Here is a 24,879-nt window from a genome sequence, read left to right on the forward strand (position 1 = left end):
TTTAGCTTTAAAATTAAACCTGTTTACCTTAAAAGAAAACAGACTCAAGATAAGGGGGTGAAACTAATTATATTTGTTTAAAGGGATTAAAACTGCAGAAATCAACACTTGCACTCATTGCTAGCCTAAAATACAGACTAAAATATTTCAATAACCAAAGCACACAAAGGACCCTCTGAATTGCAAAACGCTGTAAAAACTGTACAAAAATCTTTATGGTAACCCAATCAAGCTGCCAGCTGATCCAGAACGAAAGAAACCCACCTCCTTTCCAACATGCCAGCTTTTCATTTCATCAGCGCTGTTTGCATTCTCCTGGCTGGAGAAAACGAACCAGGGGACTTTTTCTTCCAGCAACAGCTGCTGCTTCTCTGTCCCTGTTTCCTCCCTTCCGGCTGACCTCTCTTCTTTTTGTCCCCCCCCCTTTCCTGCCCAAACAACCTCCTTTTATAGCCTCTCCTCTGCTCCCCCCCTTTTTCTTCAGTTCACCTCCAGCTCTGTGCTTCTTCCAGAAGCGCCAATCAGCTGGAGACCTGTTGGCTCCTGGGGCCTCTGCCAAGCCCAGACAGTCCTACAGCTGCAGCTGCCTCTCCCTCAGGCTTGGGTTGCATCGGCTCATTCCCCTCCCTTGCTACACTGGGCTAGCAGTTGCATACCACCTGCCTTGTGGCAAAGTACCACAGGTGGTACACGTACCACCGGCTGAAAAGCCTTGCTTTAGGGTATCTGAAATTATTAGGACTTAGGTTTCACTTGAACTTTTCAGAACGTAACGTATTGCAATAGTACAAATTCACTTTGAAAGTTGTTAGTATGGTTAAAGTTTTCACTTTCAAAGTAAATTCTTTTTGATGAGACAGCAACTTTAAACAGCCTTTGCACTATCTTTGAGGCGAGAATTATATATAATTATTTTCATGTATTCCAAAGAAACTATAAATAACACTGAAGTTTTTATTTGGACATGAAAACTAAATAAGTAACATTGGATCAAATTGTGATATCCATTGATTCATCTGACCTTTATAGGTTTATCTCACATTTACTTTTGTCATTAGACCCACAATAATTATTCTCAAAAAAATTAAGTACCAACTGTGCTTAAGGATTATACATGAAATACTTTTAACTAGAAATCCTTGATTTATTGCACTTTACAAGATAGTTGTCCCATATATCGCTACAAGTAAGTTAAGAGCAAAGTACAACTGACATTGAAAGTTACAAAAGACTTCTGGAAATAATAATTTTACACAAAACATAATTTACAAATTTGTAACTGTACAGACAAGATTTATATTCCACTTTTTCTTAATGTCGTTTCATCTTTCAATAGTACGTGTTTGCTTTTTCACATGAATTTTTCTCAATAGATATTTGTGTAAGAAGAAATAGTGAATTTATGAATCTTATTTCAAGTACCTGAGCTCAAAAGGAATATTGTTGTCCTGTGCTGACATATATATATATATATATATATATATATATATATATATATATATATATATATATATATATATATATATATATATATATATATATGTATATATATATATATATATATAAATCCTGTTAATATACAGTGCTTCATGCTTTGTACTTATCTGTTATAATCAGTAGATAAGAGTATTATACAGTCTATCAAATTTCAAATTCAAGTACTATAATCATAATTGGAAGAATGTGAGATATTCACTCTGTACATATAAATTACATTGAGAGATGATTAAGATGATATATTATATTTCCTTACTGTCCATCCCCATAAACTGCTATAACATTTTGCTAGATCAGGGGTGTTAAACTGCCGGCCCGCGGGCTGGATGCATCACGCTGAAACTGTGCCTACCCCATTGCTGGCAATGGGAAAAAAGTCACGATAGGTCATGACACGTCATGTGACGTCACGAGTTTGATACCCGTGTGCTAGATGATAGAATCACATGGCAAAAGACAAAGAATAGATAATAAGAAAAACATCCACTATCAACTCTGGGCAACAATGGATATCTCAATATTTATAGACTATGAGTGTCATAAAACAATAGTATGATATTGCACCAATTTCACTGTAAAATAATTTGTGACTGGAGCAATAATAAACTTTGCTGAGATGGAACATTTAGTAGCTAATTCTAGTTGTCCTTACCCATTATGAACTTTTGGAACAAAAATGGCTTTTTTACCACTATACCTATATTTTATCATTGTTAATAGTTGTGATTTATATTACAACCTTGTTTCCACTAGAACTAATCAGAAATTAGCTGAAATACAGTCCTTGTGTAGAAAAAGCACGACCGGGAGCAAACTGCCAATTTTGTACATTTATAAGATATTTCTCAGACATATCTTCCTTTAAAACAATATTCTGATTAATTTCCAAAATACAGTCAAAACCTCAGTGGAAATCAATAAAGATAAGTAAGATATTTAAACTAAATCTGTCAATTGCCAAAATGCTAAAATAAAAATCTCACTTTTCAAACGAAAATATAAAACAACCATATAAACATGAAACATCTTCTAGGCAACGTCATATATAAGACTACGAGTTTTAGTCCTGCCTTGGGCATAAAGCCAGCTGCGTAATGGTGGATCAGTCACTTTTTCTCAGCCCTAGGAAATAGGCAATTGAAAATACTGAAAATCTTCTGGCCAAAAACAAACACACACACACAAAAAAACCCTGTAAGAATTTGTCCAAATAGTCTCTAAAAATCCAACAAGATTGAATGGAAAGAAAAAAGTATATTAAAAAAAGTATCTCCAAGGTATTTACATAAGCATAGTACTTGTGGAATATTCAAAAGTATGCATAACAACTGATTTTTTAAAAAACAAAAATTACAAAATACCATATCCAGGCAATCCTCAGGTAGCTGCCATTTGTTCAGCAACTGTTCAAACTTACAGTAGTCTTCAATAATGATGATTTGGAGCTTTGGCCATCCCAGCAATCCTGCAGTAACATGCTTACAATCTGAGCACTTGGCAACCAGTTTGCACGTAGTGGGTTGCCAAGCACCCTGCAATCATATGCTCAAGTCAATGGGGAAGCTGCAGGGAAGGTTACAAATTGTTGGAATAAGTCATTGCATCCCTCCCACACCACTCCCTCACCTGCGCAGCACCTCTCGTGGACCCTTTCCTGCCTGGCAGTAGCTACTTATCTGCCTGCCAGCTTGGGACTTGCACTTTTCCCTTTGGTTGTGGGAAGGTGCCAGGAAGTCGCTTCATCCAACAATTGTGGGATTCAGTTCATAACAATCAGGACTTCAGGAATTGCCTTTGCTAAGCAATGTAGTTGTGCTTTACAGCCGTATTGCTTAGCAATGGAAATTCCAGTCCCAATTATTGTCATAAATTGAGGACTTCTGGAATATACTCTGTCATTGATCCACAAGCTTTGTCTGGTTGGGTAGCCAGAATTCAACTAATTCACACTGAGGAAAAAACTTGCATCAAATGTGAATCACATCAAAAAAAAAAGGTCCCAGACCAAACTGCTTGTTTAAAGAAGAGGACTGAACAACAGTACAACTAGATGTATGAAAGCCAGGAAATAAATGTTCCCTTTCAAGTACATTTTTTATTTTTTAATATAAAAAAATTGAAATTTGTGGTTAGAAACTGTGGGAGTAGAAGCATTCCATCCACTCTGCTGAAATATTAACTCCAACCTGCCTTGAGCGCTTCCTCTACAGATGAATTTAAGTGATTCAAATAAATATCCTGTACCTACTGCAAGCTTTGTTTATTTATTGCAAACTACTAATATACATGCTGGCTAAGTATGAAGCTCCACTAATGAAGCAGCTATCACTATGGTCTGTTATATATTTTTCTGAACATTTCAGAATAGTGTATACTGTATACTTTTATCCACAATTAATTTTCAATAATTGAAATTCAAACAATTTAGAACAGCATAGATAAGCTCCAGAGGTTTCTATTGTGCAATTTAATAAGTGATGACAGAAATTACTTTTAAATTATGAATTACTGTGATTAATCTTTCAGGACAGCACAACCCAACAAAACCAACAGGGAAATGTGGCCCAGGGGAAAACAGGAATTTGCTTTTTTCTCCTCCTAGTAAATGCAATGTCATATCACTTTGGATTAAAGCCTTTAAAGAGGTTGGTGTTTCCATACATGTGTGTGAAAGTGTTATGTGGATGCACAAATGATTCCATCACCTATTTCATAAGATTTAATACTCTATACGGTGCGTAATGCATCCAACATAATAGATATATTTTAGAAAAATGAAATCAAATGCATAATCTTTCTAGTTAAGGATTGACTAGGGAATGGCATTTCTAACTTTGGTATTTCTGAGACATTTATAAAGCTAACTCATTTCAGCCTTCTTCTAAATATCTAATTTAAACCAATATTTACTTCAATTTACATAAATGTGAGGATAATTCTTAAAACATCTATGTACATTTGCTACAGTGTGCATAGTCTTGTAGAAGTTTCAGTATGAAATATCCTATTCTAAGTTTGAAATAGCTGTTTTAGTGTAAAAGAGACTAAAGTTTAGACCTCTCTCACTATAGCCAAGGGGTGTGAAACTACCGTCCCATGGGCTGGACGTGCCATGCAGAAGCCGCGCCTACCTCATTGCTGGCAATGGCAAAACATCCCAATATGTCACACATCACGAGTTTATCGTGTCTGCTATAGCCAAAATAATGCTACAATCCCTCTGGCCATAACGGGTGGAACTTAAAGAAACTTAGTTAACAAACACATCTGATGCCAATTATAGCTGTTCTGAATACAGAATTCCTACAATGCAGTTTTTAAAAATCCTTTCATATTCAAAACTATATATTTTTTAAAAAAATTAGAATGATTACAGAACGGAAACAGTTATTTGGGCATAATTCCACAAATGTTCAGAGCATTACAAATATTTAAGAAAAGATAACATGAGGTAATCTTTAATTTCTTTTTTCGTGTTTATAATTAATAGCTAGAATACTTTAAAGGAGTGTATGTGTGTGTGTGTGTGTGTGTGTGAAATTAACATCTCCTGTCTCAGGGATCCACATAAATAAACCCACACCTCAAATCTTTATACAATATACGTATAAAAGTAGATATACTGAAAATTGGAAAGGGTTCTTGAATGCATTTGCAGAAGTTTTGATGTGTAACATTTATGATATAAAATGGAAGGTACACTACAATCACTAAGAACCAGTTACTTTGCAAAAACAAAATCCAGAACAAATATAATGGAAAATTGATTTAAAAGCTTTGTTTGCTCATCATTTTGAAACACTGTTCAAAATGTAAAGACTGAAACTATGCATTTCCATGATCAAGTTTTAAACCTGTGAGGATGAATATGTCTGTTTTCCAGTAGGCAAGTAGCAAGCTTCCTGTGTGCTTCATCATTGAATTTTCAGTATCCATTGTAGTGACTAACGTACTTCTGACTGTAATAGGGCACGTCGGATGGCAATATCCAGATTTTTTTTAAAATTCTCATAAGATTTTGTTATTGGAAGCTCTAAGCAGTTAAAATCTCTATTTCCAATGGGATATTTTATATGCAGAAACTTAACTGAAGGGTCAGGATCAAAGCCAATGGGTGGAATATTGCGGATGCCAGTTGCAAATACTAAGATATCCTCTAGAGTTACAGATGACTCACCACCTACATCAAGAAATATGAAGATTATTTTGAAAAAGCCATTGTAGTTAATCAAAATATCACATTAGTTAAGAAGTTATAGATGAAATGGAATAATATTTTGACTGCAAGAAATCCTAATTGCAAATATAATGTAAAATAAAAGTGCAAAACAAGCCTTTCTCCACCAACAGTGCAATCTGATGTTTCTTATTTTACAGGTACAAATATATTTCAAAAGTTCAAAATTCTAGAGGTAGGCAATATCCCATTTTCTTACCTTCTGTCTCCTGTAAGTAACCCATCCAGAAATCAAGGCATCTGGCCTTGTCTGGTCCTGATAAACAGTGAATTGTAAAGAGATCACCAAGAAGTTTTGCTGAAAGTTTCTCCGGTTTGTGACATAGTATGCTACAGAATGCATTGGGATTCATTTGTATTTTTTCCAAAACACCAAGTGTTTTCAAACCTTGTCTAAAACTTTTGGGGAAATAGAAAGAGAGATGCAAAGAAAGAAAGTGCTGTGAGTCTTTAGTGCTTTTTAAAAAAAACAAAAAAACCCTTGCGGATGCTACCAAATTTATTTTTACATCAGATTCCTGTTATTTTAAAGCAAAAACCTTCTAACTAATCTCTATTAGCAAGAAGATTTACAATTATGTTTACTAAAATGATTCCTGTGATTGTTTCAATTAGAAAAGCAAGCCCATACATTCTTACTCATAACCTGTATTCTGTATCCTTCCACCCATATGTTCCAAATCTACTAAAATCTCTTGAAATATATTAGAAAGCTTCATAACCTTTTTGCTTGAATAACGTATGATTGTTGAAACAATCCTCAAAGGATTTCCAAGTGTTGAGTAACAGGTTTTTTTTAACCTACACTTTACCAAAATTATTCGTTAATTTTTCAATACTACTTGATTAGAGAAAAAAAGCAATTCAGTGAAAATAAGACATAATGAGCAAACATGTTTTAATGTATACCTACAGGACATCACATAATATTTTCTTGCAAAACAGGTCGAAATTCTAACTAATTGTTAATTAGTTAAAATTTAAAAAATGATAGGAATGATTTCCAGAGCATGCAAACCTTTCAAATGGTAAGAGAGTTCTTTTGATGACATGGTGATTCAGAATCTCATTCACCAATATATTCTTGTCACATAGTGCTGTTACAGATTTCAAACATCCAATAGAAGCAAGATAGTCAGAGCAATCAGTTATTGCTGACTCTAAGCTGCCCAGTGTTGTGGCAGATTTTATCTGCAGAAGAAAACCAAGCATATTTGCAACATTAATGAACCATTCAGGCTAACACATTCCCTGGGAACAACCTGTTCCCTTCCTCCCACCATATCTCTCCAGGTCGGTCACCACTGTAATACTCTGCTCCATCCCATCTCCCCAATGGCAGCCCTATCCCCAAATGGAGGTCCCCCAATTCCCATGGCCAGAGATCTCCCACTGTCTTCTAAACCAGTTTCTGGGAGGAGAAGCTAGGTACCCTGAGGAACTTTAACTTCACTAATTCTCAGTGTCATAATGATTCCCAGTAACCACCTGCTATTCCACCGCTAGCACTCACAGGGGATCCTGGTCCTGCTGTTCTCACCAATTGGCTCTCACCCAGAGGGAAAATCAGTCCTCACTCCTCAGTGGAAAACCAATAGGCTAGCAATCAAGGCACTTAGCCATCATATAGAAGCCATGACATGATCTACAATTGCTTTCTTCCTCCTTTGGGTTACTAGAATAGGCAAAATGATCTCCATAGCAGAGGGGGTAGACAATAGTCTTCCACTGTACTGTAACACCCCTCTGCTACCCTCATACCTCCAAAGCCTTAGCATCCATCAGTGATAAACAAATGGTGCAGAAAGGAGCGCCATGCCCACAACCACTGTTCACAAGCGCAGTTGGTATTACAGGTATGGCCAGAGCAGCAGCCCATCCTCCAGTGCAGCCTGAACAGGTCCCTGAGAAGCAGACTGAGCTGGTGTGGAAAAAAACACTGTCTTGTTGAAAAAACTGCTGCCAGATTGACAGATGCATCTCAGCTCGGTAGGCAAGACTAATTCTGCAGTGTGGTTCATCCTGAAATCTGCTCCTTCAGTCTGAACAAGTCCAAAAATAGCCCAAGCAGAGCTACAAGTCCAACGTCCACTCAGCTATGTGCCACCTCAGTCAAAAACATCCTTCAACACACCACAACACACAATCATGAGGACTCTCTCTCCTCCTATTTACTAGACGATTATATATCTTACTGTCTTACAGAGCGATTGCTCACCTTCTCTATTGCCTGCAAAATGTTTACATCAGCAACATCTTCTATTGTTGGCTTCACATTTTCTGTGCCATAGGCGAGACAGTGAAACAAGGTTTTGGAAAAGAAGCTAGGAGATGAGCCTCCATGAACCAGAGAAACTGCAATCATTTTCCCTGCTTCGAAGTATAGATTATCTTTAAGAGCTGCAAGTAAAAATGGTATATTACACTTACTGAATATGACTGATAGAAACTTTTAATATGAGAAAAAAGTTAGACCAAAATCCATTCCATTCCCCATGATTCAGTCAGAACTGAAGAAGCTTCTTGGGTGAGAAGGAAAACGTTTTCAAAGAAAAAAACAAGAAAGTCTGGTTGCCTTTTGAAAAGCACGTTTGGGACAACCATGACTTGGATGATTGTGAATCTCCATGGACATTTAGACCAAAACCTAGTATTCTTTTTTCTACATCATTAGTTACAATTAGAAGTTTATAAGGCCAAAAAATGGCTCTTTCATCTCTTCTGAGAAATAAATATAAGATATGATTTGTTTGTGAACTTGGATATTCAGTTTAGAATCTAAGAATGGAATCAGCAAGAATAGAATCAAGTCATTTCTGAAATTTCATTTATGATTTATGATCGTTATGATGATTCCTTTTAATGTATGCCCTTTGCTTCTTCTTTTACACAGGTGACTATTATTCCCTGTTGATAGTTAGACATTCTGTTCTGAATCCTTAAATATCCCATCACTACATTTCATTCAATAAAACCCATTCAATAAAACTAGTTTTATGGGAGAAAAAAACAAGTTCTGTTTGAGCTCTAACTTCTTTAATTCTTTCTATTACTGCATCCCCCAAAACCATTATAAGAAAAGTGCTTTAAAGCCTGCAACTACCCAGGGAAAAATATTGTCTTAGCAAGCTGAGGTCAATAGAGGAAACTGAACTACAACTGCAGTAGTCTTGGTTGCTTAATGACTGTTTGAAGTTACAAGACACTCAGAAAAAAATATTTACATCCTCTCCTTGAAGTTAAAACTGCCACACACACACACACACACACACACACACACACACACACACACGTCATGTAATAGTATTTTGGGTGCTTGGCAACCTATTTACAATTATGACTGGTTGTCAAGCATCCTGTGTTCATGCACAATTGATTACTATTTGCAATTTTCTTTGCTGGCTTCCCCAGAAAGTCAATGGGGAAGCCTGCAGGGAAGATTACAAGCTGCTGCCACCTGCGGAAGGATTTCTTCTCCCCTCCGTCCAAGAAGGGGAACTCCTGTGGGGGCTGGGTAAACAATGATCTTCAGGATGCAAACTTTCCTCCAGCCAAGCACTGGATTTCTCCCCTCCTCCCACTGGGAAAAAAATGAGCTTCTTTCCAGCCTTCCTACTATTCAGAAACATTGTGTCCACTAGCTTTCTAGCCAGAAACCTAGCAAGCATCACATTTTTGAACAGTAGAAAGGATCATTCCAGCCTTTCTCGCCTTCAGAAACATTATGAACGCTGGTGTTCTTCTTGCAATTGTTCTGAATGGTGTAGAAAGCCTCTTTCAACCATTCAGAAATGCTACGTTTGCTAGCTTTCTGGATAGAAAACTAGTGAATGCAATGTTTCTGAAGGGTAGAAAGGCTGGGAAAAGCCTTTCTCCTGTTGACTTGGTTATATATTATCTCACAATGTACCAGTAAGCCTCATTTTAATTCTTACTGGCTGGAGTAAGCTGTCCTGATGAATGGTGAAGAAAAGTCTATCAACATACAGCAGGCATGTCAAACTCCTGGCCCGCAGGCCGGATGCATCATACTGAAACTGTGCCCACCCCATTGCCAGCAATGGGGAAAAAGTTGTGATACGTCACGTGACGTTGCGAGTTTGACATGCCTGACATACACTATGAACTCTTCACCATTCATTAGCTTTTTCCAGTTAATGAAAGGCAAAAGTGATGCATTGTGAGATAACATACTAATCAAGCCTTCACAATTTGAAAGAATTTTTAAAATGAGCCACACCAATTCCAGAGTATTGGGAGTAACTAAAACATTGTGAAACAGGACACTATTTACCCTGAACTTGAGACAAAACTTACAATAAATACTATTTGTTCTGTACTTAGCCCAAACATCTGAAAAAGTTAATATTAGAATAAAGACTCCTACTTCTGCCACAATTATTTATGTCTAAACATAGCTAGCAATCAAAGCTACATCCTCTGCTGGTGTATATTTCAAATATTTATGTCAAGCTTACCTTGAGAATCAAAGGACAAATTCTTTGAGTAGCCCCCTTCAAATAATGATGAATTCTGAAGATGAAGCATCAGTAATTGAAAAAAATCTTCCTTTGATGAACAAAAGAGACCCATCTCCATTCCATTCCTGCAGTTTATATACTTTACTTCAATAGTATTAGCAGGATTGAAGTTCCGCTTCTGAAATCCTTTTAGAGCACTACCCCAGATATTTTGTCTGTTGATATTCAGTCTTGTTGGTTTGGTATTAATCTGTAATCTTAATTCCCTCAGAATATTGGAGACTTCTCTTTTGTGCATTGCAAGCTGCCTATATGATAGCAAAGCATCTATTTAGGAACTTCAGCAATAATTCTGATGGCAAGCAAGTATCAGGACGAATTTGTATAAAATTATTTAATAGTTATAATAATGGACTAATTGTAAATAGGGAAGGAAAAGAATTATTCTGCATCCTAATTTGAGACCAGTTTAGAGAAAAGACTTATTAAAGAAGCATCTAAAATCACATTTCTATTGAGATAGCAGAAAGTCCTGAATGGAATTCTGATTAAGTAATATTTCTATCAACAGAAGTATAGCTCTTTATAACTCTTGAAAATGTGGAATGGAGCATAATCTTCCTGAAATAGTGTAGTCACTTCCAAATATTTATGGGAGTGAAATACTCCCCTTCTACATCTGAGATCATTGGATTGTAATCCTGTCTCATAATGGAAGATTCTATCTATCTGCATAAATCCATTTAGATTCAAAGTCTATATCACTAATTTTGAAACAACGGGCAGGATCCTAAAAGCTAAAATTATATTTATTATTACTTTACAGTTCCCTGTATTAGAAGGCAAACTATTTTTAAAAAGCAAACTAGTAGAGCCAAATCAGTCCTATGAAAAATAATGGGAAAGTGTTGCAGGAGAGGGTGGTATTCAATAAGTGCTTCCATATACCCACTCAGTTTTCCATGGCCCAATTCTGAGGTATGGTTGGAGAATGCCGTCTCTTAAAATATTGAAGAAATTTTTATTTATCAACTTGGTTGATCTATGATTGGAAGGAATCTTTTGGGATAAAAGAATTCAAAGCAATTTGCAATACGATCTAAAGAAAAGTTTTTAAAAAAACTTAATCATTAAATGCAACTCTTTATTAACTTACATTTTTCTTAGAGACAAATTCCTTACTGAAGGACTGATGAAGGCAGATGGGGGTAAAAATCTGTTATTAGACGAGGGAAGATCTAATTGTGAACACTGAGTAAAACCATTGGAACATACCATCTTTGGGGACCTGAAGGGAAAAAGAACATCCTCAAGAATAACTTAATTTTTACTCGTTACAGATTTTTTTACAAATCAAAAACTGAAAAAGTACACATTCAAGCATATTTAACCCCAAAATTACTTTGAATGCAATTCTTCATAATCTAAATAGTTTTATCTATATTATATAATTCATCAAAGGTTATATTTTTAAAAAATGACCTTAAAAGAACTATACTGGTTTCATAGAAAGGGTTGTTAACGTGACATAAACATTTATGGATTCCTGACAAACAACAAGCACATAAGCTTCTAAGAGAGCAACTTTTTTGATGGTTAAAATCCTGCTTTAAGCAATTTGTAAGCGATGCATGGAATTCACCATAAAATGCTTGTTTGTTTACCTTAAAACATACATTCTGATTAGTTATAATTTAGCAAAATACTGACACATAAGAAATAGATTGAGCACAAATGTTTGGAAGCTTTTGATGCAGTACAACCTACAGTTCAACTCAAAGCTGTGGCTAATCTATTCTTTCTTGAAATATGGTTTGAAATTAACATTTTTTAAGGATTTGTTTCAAATATTTACTACAGATTGTCAGGTGAGTGACATAACCGTATAAATTAAGAAAATAAAATCATCAAGTTGTTATGGTTATGTAGGGAAATGAAAAAAAAAACCCACAGTGTATGAGCCTGGACTCATTGTGGCACATTTCAGCTTATTTATATCATGTTCAATTTTGGGTAGCATAAGTGCAGCCTATAGGTAATTTATTATTGTTCTTATATCCTATTTATTTTTTGTACACTTTAAGGTGACATGATTCCATCTATTTTACCCACATCCAACCTGTGAGGCAAGAATGAGCGGAGACCCCAAAATCATGCAGCTGGCTGCTATGTCTAGAAGCGGACTAGAACATTGTGATCTCCGAGTTCTTAGTTCCACACCTTAATTACACCAAACTGACCCTCTAAACAGTTTCACATGCTTGTGAGAAGATGGAAATCACATGCCTGATATGGATGCCAAGGTGGGATCCTGGAGACTGTCTAGGGCATTTGGGTGATGGATCTTCCATCAGACTGTCTCCATTTGCTTTTTCTGGAATACTCAAAGAACGCTTTCGCCATTTCTGAGCACTTCCTGTATAACAAAGTAATCAAATGTGTTTTTCCCCATAAATTATTAACAGCTTTCAGTTAATTCAAGCTTTACGAGCAGTAGATTCTTACCATTTGATTTGGCAAGGATGGTCCTACAATCCATGCATTCCCAGTTTTGCTCCCAGCTTGTTAGTGAGGAACATGCCAAATGAGTTCCACTAGAACCACAACACTGACAGCGTTTTATTTCCCATTTGCTAAAAAAAAAAAAGCAAAAATGTATTATAAATTCTAACAATAATTTTAATTCAACAAAGCTACATAGGCAATATCATTCTTTCTGAAAAGGAATTAGACCACACATTTATTAGAGTGGAACAAAATGCAAGAGTGAAAGACTAATAGCATTTTAAAGCATTCTAGACTGCCTTTCTATCAGGAAATGAATTTATTGATACTTAATACAACTGTTGACTTCCGCTGGCGGCGCGGCGCTGAAGACAGCCTCCCCTGGCTGCCCGCGGCTCAGCTGTTTGTTTTTTTGCCCGAAACAGCGCCGATCAGCTGTTCGGGCGAAATTGAAGCCCCCTCCTCGGGAGAAGAGGAGGGGGTGAGGCCCCAGGTAGGGGTAGAGTTCTCCGAGGCCGCCTGAGCTTTGAGCTTGGGCGGCTGAAGGATTGAACTCCCCCGAAGCCTGGGTTGCTCCCAGCTGGCCGTCGTCTCTGCTCCGAACTTCCTGGAGCAGAGCCAGGCGTCTGCGAACCAGCCCTGCCTGAAGAAAGGACTATGATTTAAAGGAGCAGGCAGAGCGGTACAAGAGGAAAAGGTGAAGAGGACTATTTTACTGTACTCTCTAACTTGTTGGACTTTTTAAACTTTAATTGAAAGTGCGTCATAATTGAGGATTAAAAGATGGCGGCTAAACCTCCCTCTAAAACTCTTCGGAGTGGAGGATCCTCGCCGGTGCAACAATCATCACTACAGGCATTGCACCCTCCTGAAGTGCTGACATCGAAGGATTTGCGAGATGCCTTGGATAAACATGCCCAGGTACTTTTGGAATCAATTAATCAATCAATTGCTGATAAATTTGCACAGATGGAGGAGAAATTGGAGAAATTTGAGGAAAGAATGGAAGAGAGGATGGAACAGAAGTACAGCGTGATGAAGGTAGACATTTTGACTTCAGTGCATAAAGTGGCGGAATGTGTGGAAGATTTAGATGAAAAAGTGGATGATTTGGCTCAAAGGAATGCTATACTAGAAGTAAAAGCACGGGAGAATGAAATTGAAAGAGGCAAGTTGGAAAGGGAGTTAAGCCATGCCCAATATTACCAGATGCAGTTTGCTGTCAGAATTAGAGGTTTAAAAGAGAATGTTAAAGAAGATTTAAAGCAGCTGATCTCTGAGGCTCTCGAAGGGGTATTGAACCAGCCAGCATCTGAAATAAGAGCAGCTATGGATAAAGTGTTTCGGGTGAATTCATGGATTGCCAGACAGAGAAAGTTGCCTAGAGATGTGGTGGTTTATTTTGCAAAAAGAGAAATTAGAGATCAAGTTATACAAGCTGCCTATGATGCTAAGGTTGTGATTGCTGAACAAGAAGTCTTGGTTTTAAAAGAAATTCCTCCAAGGATTTTAAGGGGAAGAAAGGACTATACATTTCTTGTGCAAGAGCTCAAGCAAAGAGATATAAGGTTCAGATGGGAGATTCCAGAGGGGCTGATGGTGATGTATGAAGGTAAAAGGTATAGGCTGACTACTGTGAAACAAGCACGTGATTTCTACAATAATGTCTTAAAAGCAACCCCATTAACGCTCCTGGAAGCTGGAAAGGGATCTGGAGAAGAAGAACAACAAGAGGAGGAAACAGAGGAAAATGGTGCTGGAGGAGATCAAGCTACAATCTCTTTGGATGATCCTAGAGAGCAAAGAGTGACGCGTGCTGCTTTAAAACGAGCAAAGAAAATAAAAGAACAAGATCAGCAAAAGTCTTCAGATTCTTCACATCGCATTCATAGCCAAGCTGTGGGAGGAGCACGGCCTAAAGTAACCAGTCCTATCAAAGCTGTGGTCCAAGAGCTTCTCGAGGATATACATGGCAACTAAATTTTTAACCTGGAATGTTAATGGACTAAACTCACCGCAGAAGAGGAAGAAAGTTTTTCAATATTTAAAACAATTTAAGATAGATGTTATATGCCTGCAAGAAACGCATATTAGAGTTTTGGATCAAAAGTATTTATTGAACTCGAGGCTGGGTACGCAATTTGTTGCTTCTGCAGAGAATAAGAAAAATGGAGTGGTTGTTTATGTTAAAAGTGCCTTAACAGCGGACCTAATTGAAGCAGATAAGCATGGAAGATATGTTATGATTGAGCTGTTGTTTGAAGGTAAAAAGACGCTTTTAGTTGGATTATATGCTCCAAATCAACAACAAGCTGACTTTTTTAGTTTACTTCATACAAAGCTTACCCAGTTGGATTATAAATCCTTTATTTTTATGGGGGACTGGAATGGAGTTATGGATGTACAGTTGGATAAGGCTGGAGCCTTTAAACGCATTCCAAGTCACGCTAGACTGCCTAAATCTTTTTTTGAAATGAAGGATGACCTGGAATTGCGAGATATTTGGCGTGAGAGACATTTGCGGGAGAAGGATTATACATTTTATTCTGATAGACACCAATCTTTTTCAAGGATTGATTTTATTTTGTTGACTAATGATCTTCTTTTGAGAACTAAAAAGGTGAAAATCTGCGCAAGAATTATCTCTGATCACAGTCCAGTGTGGTTGGAGATTGATAAGGAAAGAGGAGATAGACGCTCATGGCGCGTAAATGAGAATTTGTTTAGAAATCAGAGAAATGTGGAAGAATGCAAACAGCGGATGAAGGATTTTTTTGAGATGAATATGAATAAGGGTACCTCTATGGATATGGTTTGGGATGCTAGCAAGGCCTATATGAGAGGGGTGTTGATATATATGAATAATAGACATAGACGTGCAGTGGAAACTAGAAGGAAAGAACTGGAGAATGAAATAAAGGAAAAAGAAAAGGCTTTGATTTTGAACCCAGAGGAGGTGAAGATCAAGGAGGCTATTAGACTGTTACGAGGACAATTTGATAAATTAATGGCTGATCAAGTGGCGACCAATCTGCGGTTTGCTAGGCATAATACTTTTTGCAATGCTAATAAGCCAGGCAGATGGTTGGCTTATAGACTGAGGAAAAAACAAAGGGCATCTAATATAGATAAGATTGAGCATAAAGGAAGGGTTGTGTATCAACAGAATCTTATTAAGGATGCCTTTGTGGATTTTTATTCGAAATTATATACTAAAGAGGACATTAATGCAAAAGATATTGATACGTATTTGGAGAAGGCTAGCATCCCGGTTCTTACGCAAGTACAAAAAGAGGGGATTAACCAACTGATTACAGAAGAAGAAATTTTTACAGCTATTAAGGAACTGAAGGTGGATAAAGCACCAGGCACTGATGGCTTGACTGCGGCCTATTATAAAAACTTACAATTAGAGATGATAAAACCGTTAAAGGAACTGTTCCAGACAATCCAGAGGGGGGGAAAGGTGCCCCCGTCTTGGAGAACAGCTTTTATCTCTTTGATTCCGAAGGAAGACCAGGATGCTACTTTAGTTAAAAATTACAGACCGATATCGCTTTTAAATACAGATTATAAGATATTTGCTAAGGTTTTGGCTAATAGACTGATGAGGGTTCTGCAACAGGTGATTCATGGGGACCAAACGGGGTTTATTAGTGGAAGACAAATGAAAACCAATGTGAGACATATAGTTGATGTGTTAGAGTTTTTGGAAAGGCACAACCAGATCTCTGCTGCGCTAATCTTTTTAGATGCTGAAAAGGCTTTTGATCAATTGAACTGGCAATTTTTGTTGAAAGTTTTAGACAAAATGGATTTTGGGGAAAAATTTTTACAACCGATTAGGGCATTATACCAAAAACAAACTGCCCGAATTATAGTTAACAATAGTTTGACAACAGTATGTAATATTGAGAAGGGCACAAGGCAAGGCTGTCCGCTATCGCCCTTGTTATTTATATTAACATTAGAGATATTATTGGTTAAGATTCGGAATTCGGAAAAAATTAAGGGGATACAAGTTGGAGATCAGGATTACAGATTGAGAGCATTTGCAGATGATCTGGTTGTTACAGTGACCCAGCCAGAGAACTCTGTTGTGGACCTGATGGAGATAATAACACAATATGGGAAGGTTTCTGGATTTAAAGTAAATATACAGAAAACTAAAATTTTGGCTAGAAATATGACAGTTTCGCAGAAGGCTCTCCTAGAAGGATTAACTGGATTTGAGATTGTTAAAAGGGTTAAATATTTGGGGGTGATTTTGTCGCCCTCTAATACAAAGCTATATAAAAATAATTATGAAAAGTTATGGGGGAAAATTCAAAAAGAACTGGAGAGTTGGGAAAAATTGCAATTGTCTTTGTTGGGACGGATTGCAGCAGTGAAAATGAATGTCCTGCCCAAATTTTTATTCTTATTTCAAATGATACCGATTCTTAAGAAAGACTCTAACTTGGAGGAATGGCAGCGTGGTATCAATAAATTTGTGTGGGCAGGGAAAAAGCCACGAGTTAAACTTAAGATTATGCAGGATACTCGTGAGAGAGGTGGCCTTAAAATGCCTAATTTTAAATTATATTATGAAGCTGCTGCACTAGTAGGAATAAGTGATTGGATTAATTTGACACAATCGAGGTTATTAAATCTTGAGGGCCATGATCTGTTGTTTGGCTGGCATGCATATTTGTTGTATGATAAGAAGGTAGATACTGTGTTTAGGATGCATATTTTAAGACAGGCATTGCTGAGAGTTTGGAAGAAGTATAGACATAAGTTAAGCAGCAAGATACCATTGTGGGCAATCCCAAAACACGCAATAGAAAATATACATGCTGGTTTCAAACATGATGAGACTACTTACAAGGAAATTTTAAGTTTGGAAAGGAATATTTGGTGCTTGAAATCATATAGTTTCTTGCGAGAAGAGAAGGTTGTTCAGACTTGGTTTCAATATCTTCAGTTACAGGCCAGGTGGAAAGAAGATCAAAAAAATGGATTTGCAACGACTGATGAAAGTTTGATAAAGCAAATTAGAAATCAAGGACCAGCACATATTAAACGGATATATCTTGCATTGATAGAGATCGATTCAGAAACAGAGCTTGTTAAGGATTGTATGATAAAATGGGCCCAAAACATTCAGGAAGTTATTACAATGGACACGTGGGAAAAGATCTGGGTGAGGAATGTAAAATTCACTCAAGCTCAAAGTTTAAGAGAGAACTTTTACAAAATGTTTTATAGATGGCATCTAGATCCTAAAAAGCTTGCAAGTATGTATCCGAATTATCAGCCTAAATGTTGGAGGTGTGGTGATGAAGAGGCAACATATTTTCACATATGGTGGACATGTAAAAAGGTCAAGGCTTTTTGGATAAAAGTCTGGTGGAATATGCAGAAGATTTTTAAACGGAGGATAAAGTTTTGTCCGCAATTTTTTTTGTTGGGAATAATTGTTGACGCTACAGTTGTGGACTCTAAGTTGATGTTGAATTTAGTTACGGCAGCAAGACTTTTGATAGGTCAATATTGGAAGAAAGAGGAACTGCCGACTATACAAGAGTGGATTTTAAAGGTTTCCGACTTGGCAGAGATGGCGAAGATTTCGGCCTATTTGAAAGATTACTCGCAAGAACATTATATTATGGAATGGAGAAAATGGATTGAGTTTATCCAGAATAAGTATAGGGTCAAGAAGTTTTACCTAGCATTTGAATAAGTCTTCTTTCGTTTTCTTTTTTCTTTTTTTATTTTGTCTTCTATATATATTTAATAATGCTAAGTTTTGTTTGATCCTATATAAGTTAGAGAGTGATGGATTTTAGAATTTATAGTTGTTAGTATATGGTTGTTTATGATTGCTTTTTTATATATATATACCTTGTATTTAGCTCTGGGAAGTCCGGGGGGGGAGGGGGGTTAGGGGGAGGTGGGGGGGGAGGAGGGAGGGGGGGAGGGGGGGGAAGGGGGGAGGTAGGGAGGGGAGGAGGGAGGGGGAAGGGGGTTTTTTAAAGGAAAACTGTATTTTTAAAACTTTTCAATAAAAAAAAAATACAACTGTTCAACTACATTTTGTTCTACAATGCACTGTTATTGAATAACTGCTAAGAAACAGGCTGACATACATTACAAACAAGAACTGTCACAGAAAAAGCTACAGCAACAGTCACAAGCCCTTTAGAATCTAATCTATGGGCAACTCATTCCTACAGATAATCTATGCTGTCATCCTTAAAAGCTTTCTGAAAAAGCCAAATTTTCACCATTTGATTAGCTTCACTGGGAAGTGACATCCCATTAACTCCAAAGGGTAGCATATAGATGAGATCTTTAATCTTTATCTGATTGCAGATAGGTATATACTTACTGTATATTTCCTTTAAAACCTAACTTTTTCATAACTATTATTATAATAAAAATAGAATTATTCAACATTTCAAATAAACAGTGACTTTGCCAAATACAATAAATTTGGTGCAGTGATTAAGATGCTGGTCTAGAAACCAGGGGAATGTGAATTCTCGTCCCTTCTTAGGAACAAAAGGCAGCTGGGTGACCTTGGGCCAGTCACTTTTTCTCATTCCAACCCACCTCACAAGGTTGTTATTGTGGGGAAAATAGAAGGAGGAATGAGTATTATATATGTTCCCTCCCTTGAGTTACTTATACAGTAATAAAAGTGGGATAAAACTCTAAATAATAATAATAGTCGTCATCGTAGTAGTACCGGTAGTAATAGTAATAGGATCATTATAAATAGAAAACAAATCCCTATCAGCAATTACAGAAAATGGTCCAGGATTTCTTTGGCTTACTCAATTATAAATCATTTGATTTTTTTAATTGCAATTTTGTGTTTGCTATATTTGAAAAACTACGAAGAAATTATACATGAATGGTGAGAAAGACAGCATAAATTACTACCTATCAGATTCATTGTAGTCTCTCCCATTTTTGCAAAGACATCTTTTAATATCACAATGTTGGTAATGCTGAAGAAGTTCTTGATAGGCGTTCTCTTCCAGTTCCCAGGAGGCATCTCTGAATCATTCAAACATTTATTAGAATACTTTAATTCTACAGTTTAGCTTTTCTTGTTAAACAAGAAACAACAGCAAAATACAGCATAAAATATAATATAAATATACAATTAAGAAAATAATATGCAATAGAATTTAATATCTTGTTGTTTGCATATTTTAGATTATGTTTGTTTGTATTTTTATACCCTGTATTTAGCTCTGGGAAGTCGGGGAGGGGGGAGGGGAGAGTTGGGGAGGTTTGGGGAGAGGGGAGGGGAGGGGTTTTGTATTCAAAAATGTACTGTAAAACTTTTCAATAAAAAAAGAGAAAATAATATATAATAATTTAAATGACTTACTTTTCTGGAATATGGATGCCCATTCTTAACATTTCATTCTGAAATTTTTCTTTATTATTACATACAGGACATCTAAAGAAATATACCCCTGCACTGAGAGCTTGACACTGAATCCAAGAGAAAAATAAAGAATGATCAATAAAAGTTATTTACTTCACACAAAAACTAAATGCCTTTAAAGATTAAAGCATAATATCTATAAGAACAAATAAATGATGCAGGTATAAAAGCGTGAGACATTTTTTTTCCTATTTCCTTTATATTTTATAAATACTAACTACAAGGGTTGAATGAAAAGTAATGCCTTCACAGTCACCAAGATGACAATACTAATGCACTAAAACCTCCAAGATGTTCTTTAACGTCTGCCCTTTCACTTCAGTTGATAGAAGATCACTGTGACAAAAGGTTACATTGATATTTTTCATTCTTTGAAATGAAAGCCTGCAAGTATTCATCAGTGAGTTTTAAGCAACACTCCATGTTTAATTTTTGACTGAAGTAGTCTCTCTTAGGACTTTCATTGTAGAATATGGTTTTTTTAATGGCAATGACTGCACTGAAATTACTGTGTGCTGTTGGATCAAAAGAAAATGGTGAACAGGGAAGATCTACTTTGTGTGGTCAGAATGAAATGGACAATTATGACAACACATGAGAAATGCTGTTGAATTGATTAAAGACAACTGGCAGATTATTCAAAGGGACACTGCTGTCAAGCTTATCATTCAGCTTAGCAGGAACACGTGAGTCACATTACCAATGTATTTCAATATAGTAGCAGAAGGTTGGGCAAGATGGATTGCAGATGATGGGCGACGTTCAAGAGTTGAAATTTGCCAGCAATTGTTGTCATGCTAAGAGAAGGAAGGTGATGATTATTTTTTTCATAGCATCAGGACAGCCAATGAAACATGGACTTATCCTGATGATCCAGAAATGAAGCATTAGTTCATGAAATATTATCACAACGCTACACCTGTAAAAAAAAAATCAAAATCCCAGTTTGGCAGGAAAATACATGACTAGTTTTTTGGGACACAGATTACTTTTAATTTGGCACCACTATGAGCTCAAAGTACTTCACTGCAATACTCAAACTTTTGAAATATAAATGTAAGCAGAATTTGGAAGTACAAGAAGAAAATTTTGTTGTACCATGTCAATGGTAGGCCTCGTAGCTTATGAGCCACCCAAGAGGCAATTGTGAAACTGGATCTTACTACCTTACCCCATTGGCCATAAAGTCCAGACTTGGCATCATGCGACTTCCATCTTTTCCCCAAATTGAAGGAATACCTTTATGGGCATCTGTTTGAGTCAAATGAAGAAATGGAAAGGACTGCCAGGACCTGGTTGAAGAGACAAAGTATGGAGTTCTTTTGTGACAGCTTTCAGAAGCTTGTCCATCCTTGGCATAAGGATATAATGAATGGTGATGATTATGTGGATAAGTAAATGTAGGTAACAAAAGAGCTCATTTTAAAGATTATTTCCCTATTTCATTTATTAAAATATCCTCATATGAACTAAAGTTATGGAGGTGGAGGCATTACTTTTCATTGCAACCTTGTAGATCAAACTTATAAGAATTGCCTGGAACATGTCATACACTGATTTCCATTTCACTTCCAACCTACTCTGAATACAGACCTACTTTTTAACAATAACAATTTACAGATTTTGTTTTTAGTAGTGAAAAAGAATTTCTGCTACCTCAATCCAGACATACCTGTAAGCATTCCCTATGAAACCAAGCATTTTTACAGCATGGACTTGTCAAAATGTTGTATGTAGGTGCTTGTTCAACCAGCTCCAAACATATTGTACATTGTGATGATCCTTTACAATTAGCAAGACGTTTTTGAGTGGGTCGATGTTTCCAACAAAATGACCTTAAATCAGAGATAAAATTGCATAAATCACATCACTTAAAAAAACAACCAGAATTGTTACTCAGGTAAATCATGCACTTTAGAAAAAGATGTTCTCAGATATAGCTGTATGGACCAATGTGCTCTCATATTAACTGAAATTAATCTGGTATTATTAAGTGGAACCTTGCAATTTTAGAAAACGTATTTCCAGTACTTTTGAAATAGTTTTGAAATAATGAAGCAAAATAAACTTACGGAAAAGTTTCTCTAAATTGGAAAAGGCATCCTCTCTCTATTCCACAAGGAAAGTGGTAGCTTTGTTTGCATCTGGATGCTATACAACCAATTGAAGCACCTTTTTTCTTACAGACAGTACATTTCTAAAAAAAATACCATATTAAATAATTGTAAACTAAGAAGACTTCACCACAATACTTATGAATCTAATCTGTAATGAACTGATAAACAGTATTTTACATCAAACTTTATACAAGAAAAAACACTGGTAAAAAATCACTGACAGTCAAATTGCACCCAGATATTTTTGTTAATATTTGATGCAGACAATTTTTAATAAATTATTAAATTCATAAATGTAATATACCTGCATAAATTCTAATCTTAATATAAATTATTAAATTATTTAATAAAATATTATTATCAACTCCTATAAATTGCAAGCTTTTCAAATAAACCATACGGTTCTTTTCTTTCATTTCATCACCTACAGACACAAATCCTATAAACTCTATTGCATAGCCAGTCTAGAATATAACCGTCTAACATTTTGTTTTCAAGAATGTGATCCCATAAAATAAAAAGTATCTTCTCTTTTACATTAAGCTTAAGTCTGATATTCCCTCTCAGACCTAATCAATAACAGGCTTTGCAACAAACCAGCTGATAAACAAACACCCATCGCATCACAACTTGGTAACTTGTAGTTAGGTAGGTGAAAGCAATCCCAAAACAAGTAGACCTGGTAAACATGCAGAACACTATTGTTGCTGCTCGTCTAGACACCTATTTTAGTCAATAGATTTATGAAACGTAGCCACAATACTGAAGTTAAATTAAGTACTTAATGGTTGCTACTCTGTTTAGAGGACAGAACCTAATTTCATCTCAATTTGTTGCTCCCTCTTCAAATGCGTTCCCAAAAGTATGGTAGCTCTGTGTATTACAGCAAGGATACACACAGGAAAAAAGAGCAATAGACCACCATTTAAATCTTATTCCAAACCAGCCTTTCTCAATTTTTTTAATCCTTGAGGAACTCTTGAAATAATTTTCAGGGCTCAGAAAACGTCTACACGAAAATCACAAAAAATATAAACATTTCAAAATAAATTCTCCTCTAACCTACATTTCACCATCTTCATAACCATAACAAAGCAGAGGTTGATAATGGAGTCACAGGACTAAACATTCCTATTGTATTTTGTGGCATGCAATATTAAAAAAAATATATCACACTCTCTCATAAAGTCCCTACGGCTTCATGGAAACACAGTTAAGAAAGGCTGTTCTGAACCTTTGTATGAAAAGCTCATTTTGCAAGAAACTATAAACCTGCTTTGGACATATCTAAGGCAAAGACCTGATTAATTCAGCTGGTTTAAAAGTAACACAGTTCCAATTGCATAGTTGAGAACAAAATCTTACTTTTTTCTTTTTCAACCAAAATAGCTTAATTACATCTGTTACTGCTAATGTAAGTTTAGGATATATTTAAATTTATGAATATTTATAACTCCTTGGAACAGATTCATTATTCAAAATCTCTTACCAGTCTTGCAGCTCGATTAATTTCTTTTTGGATATCTTCAGGTAAAAAACCATAAAAGCCTTCTTCATCTTCACCTCTCTGCCAAATCCCACTTGACATTAACTATAATTTAATGATGAATTAAATCAAGTGACATTCCAGACATATCTGCATTAACTTTTCACCATAAGAAAGCATATAATTTAATCATTACTGAGGTTTAGCTGCATTATAATTAGGTGTGATTTTTCAGCAAATTATTGAATGATGTTTGCAATGTTTGTCATCACAATATGGCAATAGGTGTTGCCATTTATTCAGCACAGGTAGTCCTTACTTACCGACTGCAATTGGGAGCCACAACAGTCACTAAGCATCAGCTGTAAACTGAAAAGTCATGTAACTGTACCTGACTTAATATAGCAGTTTTGGCTGTGGTTGTTAACAAAATCTCACAAGTACTTCAGTGCAAAGTCACATGATTGCAACTTCTGCTTGGCTTTCCCATTTACTTTGCATGTCAGAAATCGACTGTGAAGGTCACAAATGGCAATTATGTGACCACGGGATGCTGTGACTGTTGTAAATGTGCACCAGATACCAACTGCCTGAACCATGATCATGTGACCATGGGGACACTGTGAGAACTGTATCTTTGAGGACTGCTTGTAAATATCCTTCTTTAACACAATTATTCAAATGGTTATTGAGTGGTCAGTAAGCAAAGACTACCAGTATACCTTTTTGCAATTGGTCCATATTTTCCAGCCAACTAAGAACAAATTCAGATAGTTCCCATAATTCATTTATGGCAAAACCTGCTTCTAAGGAAATACAGACATGATTTGCTGACAATTCCCATTGTTTTCAAAAAGGTTCACTATCAAGTGTAAAGCTAGCATTGCAACTTTATTGTACAAAATGATGTCCAGATCGTTGCCACTTTCTAGTTGCATAGTTTTAAATTTTTAATGTGCATACTTTTAAATTTTTAATTGCTTTCTATTTATCTTTTTATGTTCTGTAAGCTGCCCAGTTACCCCATCAGGGAGATGGGTGGCATATAAACAAATAAAAGATCTTTGGCAATTTTTCATGCTAAAAATAAGCTTATTTTTTCTGCTTCA

At 36.1% G+C, this 24,879-nt stretch overlaps 1 protein-coding gene across 1 annotated transcript in view; it reads right to left on the reverse strand.

The window, feature by feature from the left end:
* Positions 1-1,554: 1,554 nt before the first annotated feature.
* The window catches only part of G2E3 (G2/M-phase specific E3 ubiquitin protein ligase), a 28,175-nt gene continuing 4,850 nt past the window's right edge, over positions 1,555-24,879 (reverse strand). The window contains 15 exon segments of the mRNA XM_081312794.1: positions 1,555-1,926; positions 2,859-5,454; positions 5,457-5,677; positions 5,934-6,133; positions 6,753-6,925; positions 7,953-8,134; positions 10,213-10,523; positions 11,372-11,503; positions 12,502-12,631; positions 12,721-12,848; positions 19,651-19,767; positions 20,108-20,214; positions 21,840-22,002; positions 22,240-22,364; positions 23,774-23,875. Of these exon segments, the coding sequence (XP_081168920.1) occupies positions 5,323-5,454; positions 5,457-5,677; positions 5,934-6,133; positions 6,753-6,925; positions 7,953-8,134; positions 10,213-10,523; positions 11,372-11,503; positions 12,502-12,631; positions 12,721-12,848; positions 19,651-19,767; positions 20,108-20,214; positions 21,840-22,002; positions 22,240-22,364; positions 23,774-23,875 (2,223 nt within the window). The 3' untranslated portion in view covers positions 1,555-1,926; positions 2,859-5,322.

The sequence above is a fragment of the Vipera berus genome, assembly GCF_964194415.1.
Source record: "Vipera berus genome assembly, chromosome: 1".
Taxonomy (NCBI): domain Eukaryota; kingdom Metazoa; phylum Chordata; class Lepidosauria; order Squamata; family Viperidae; genus Vipera; species Vipera berus.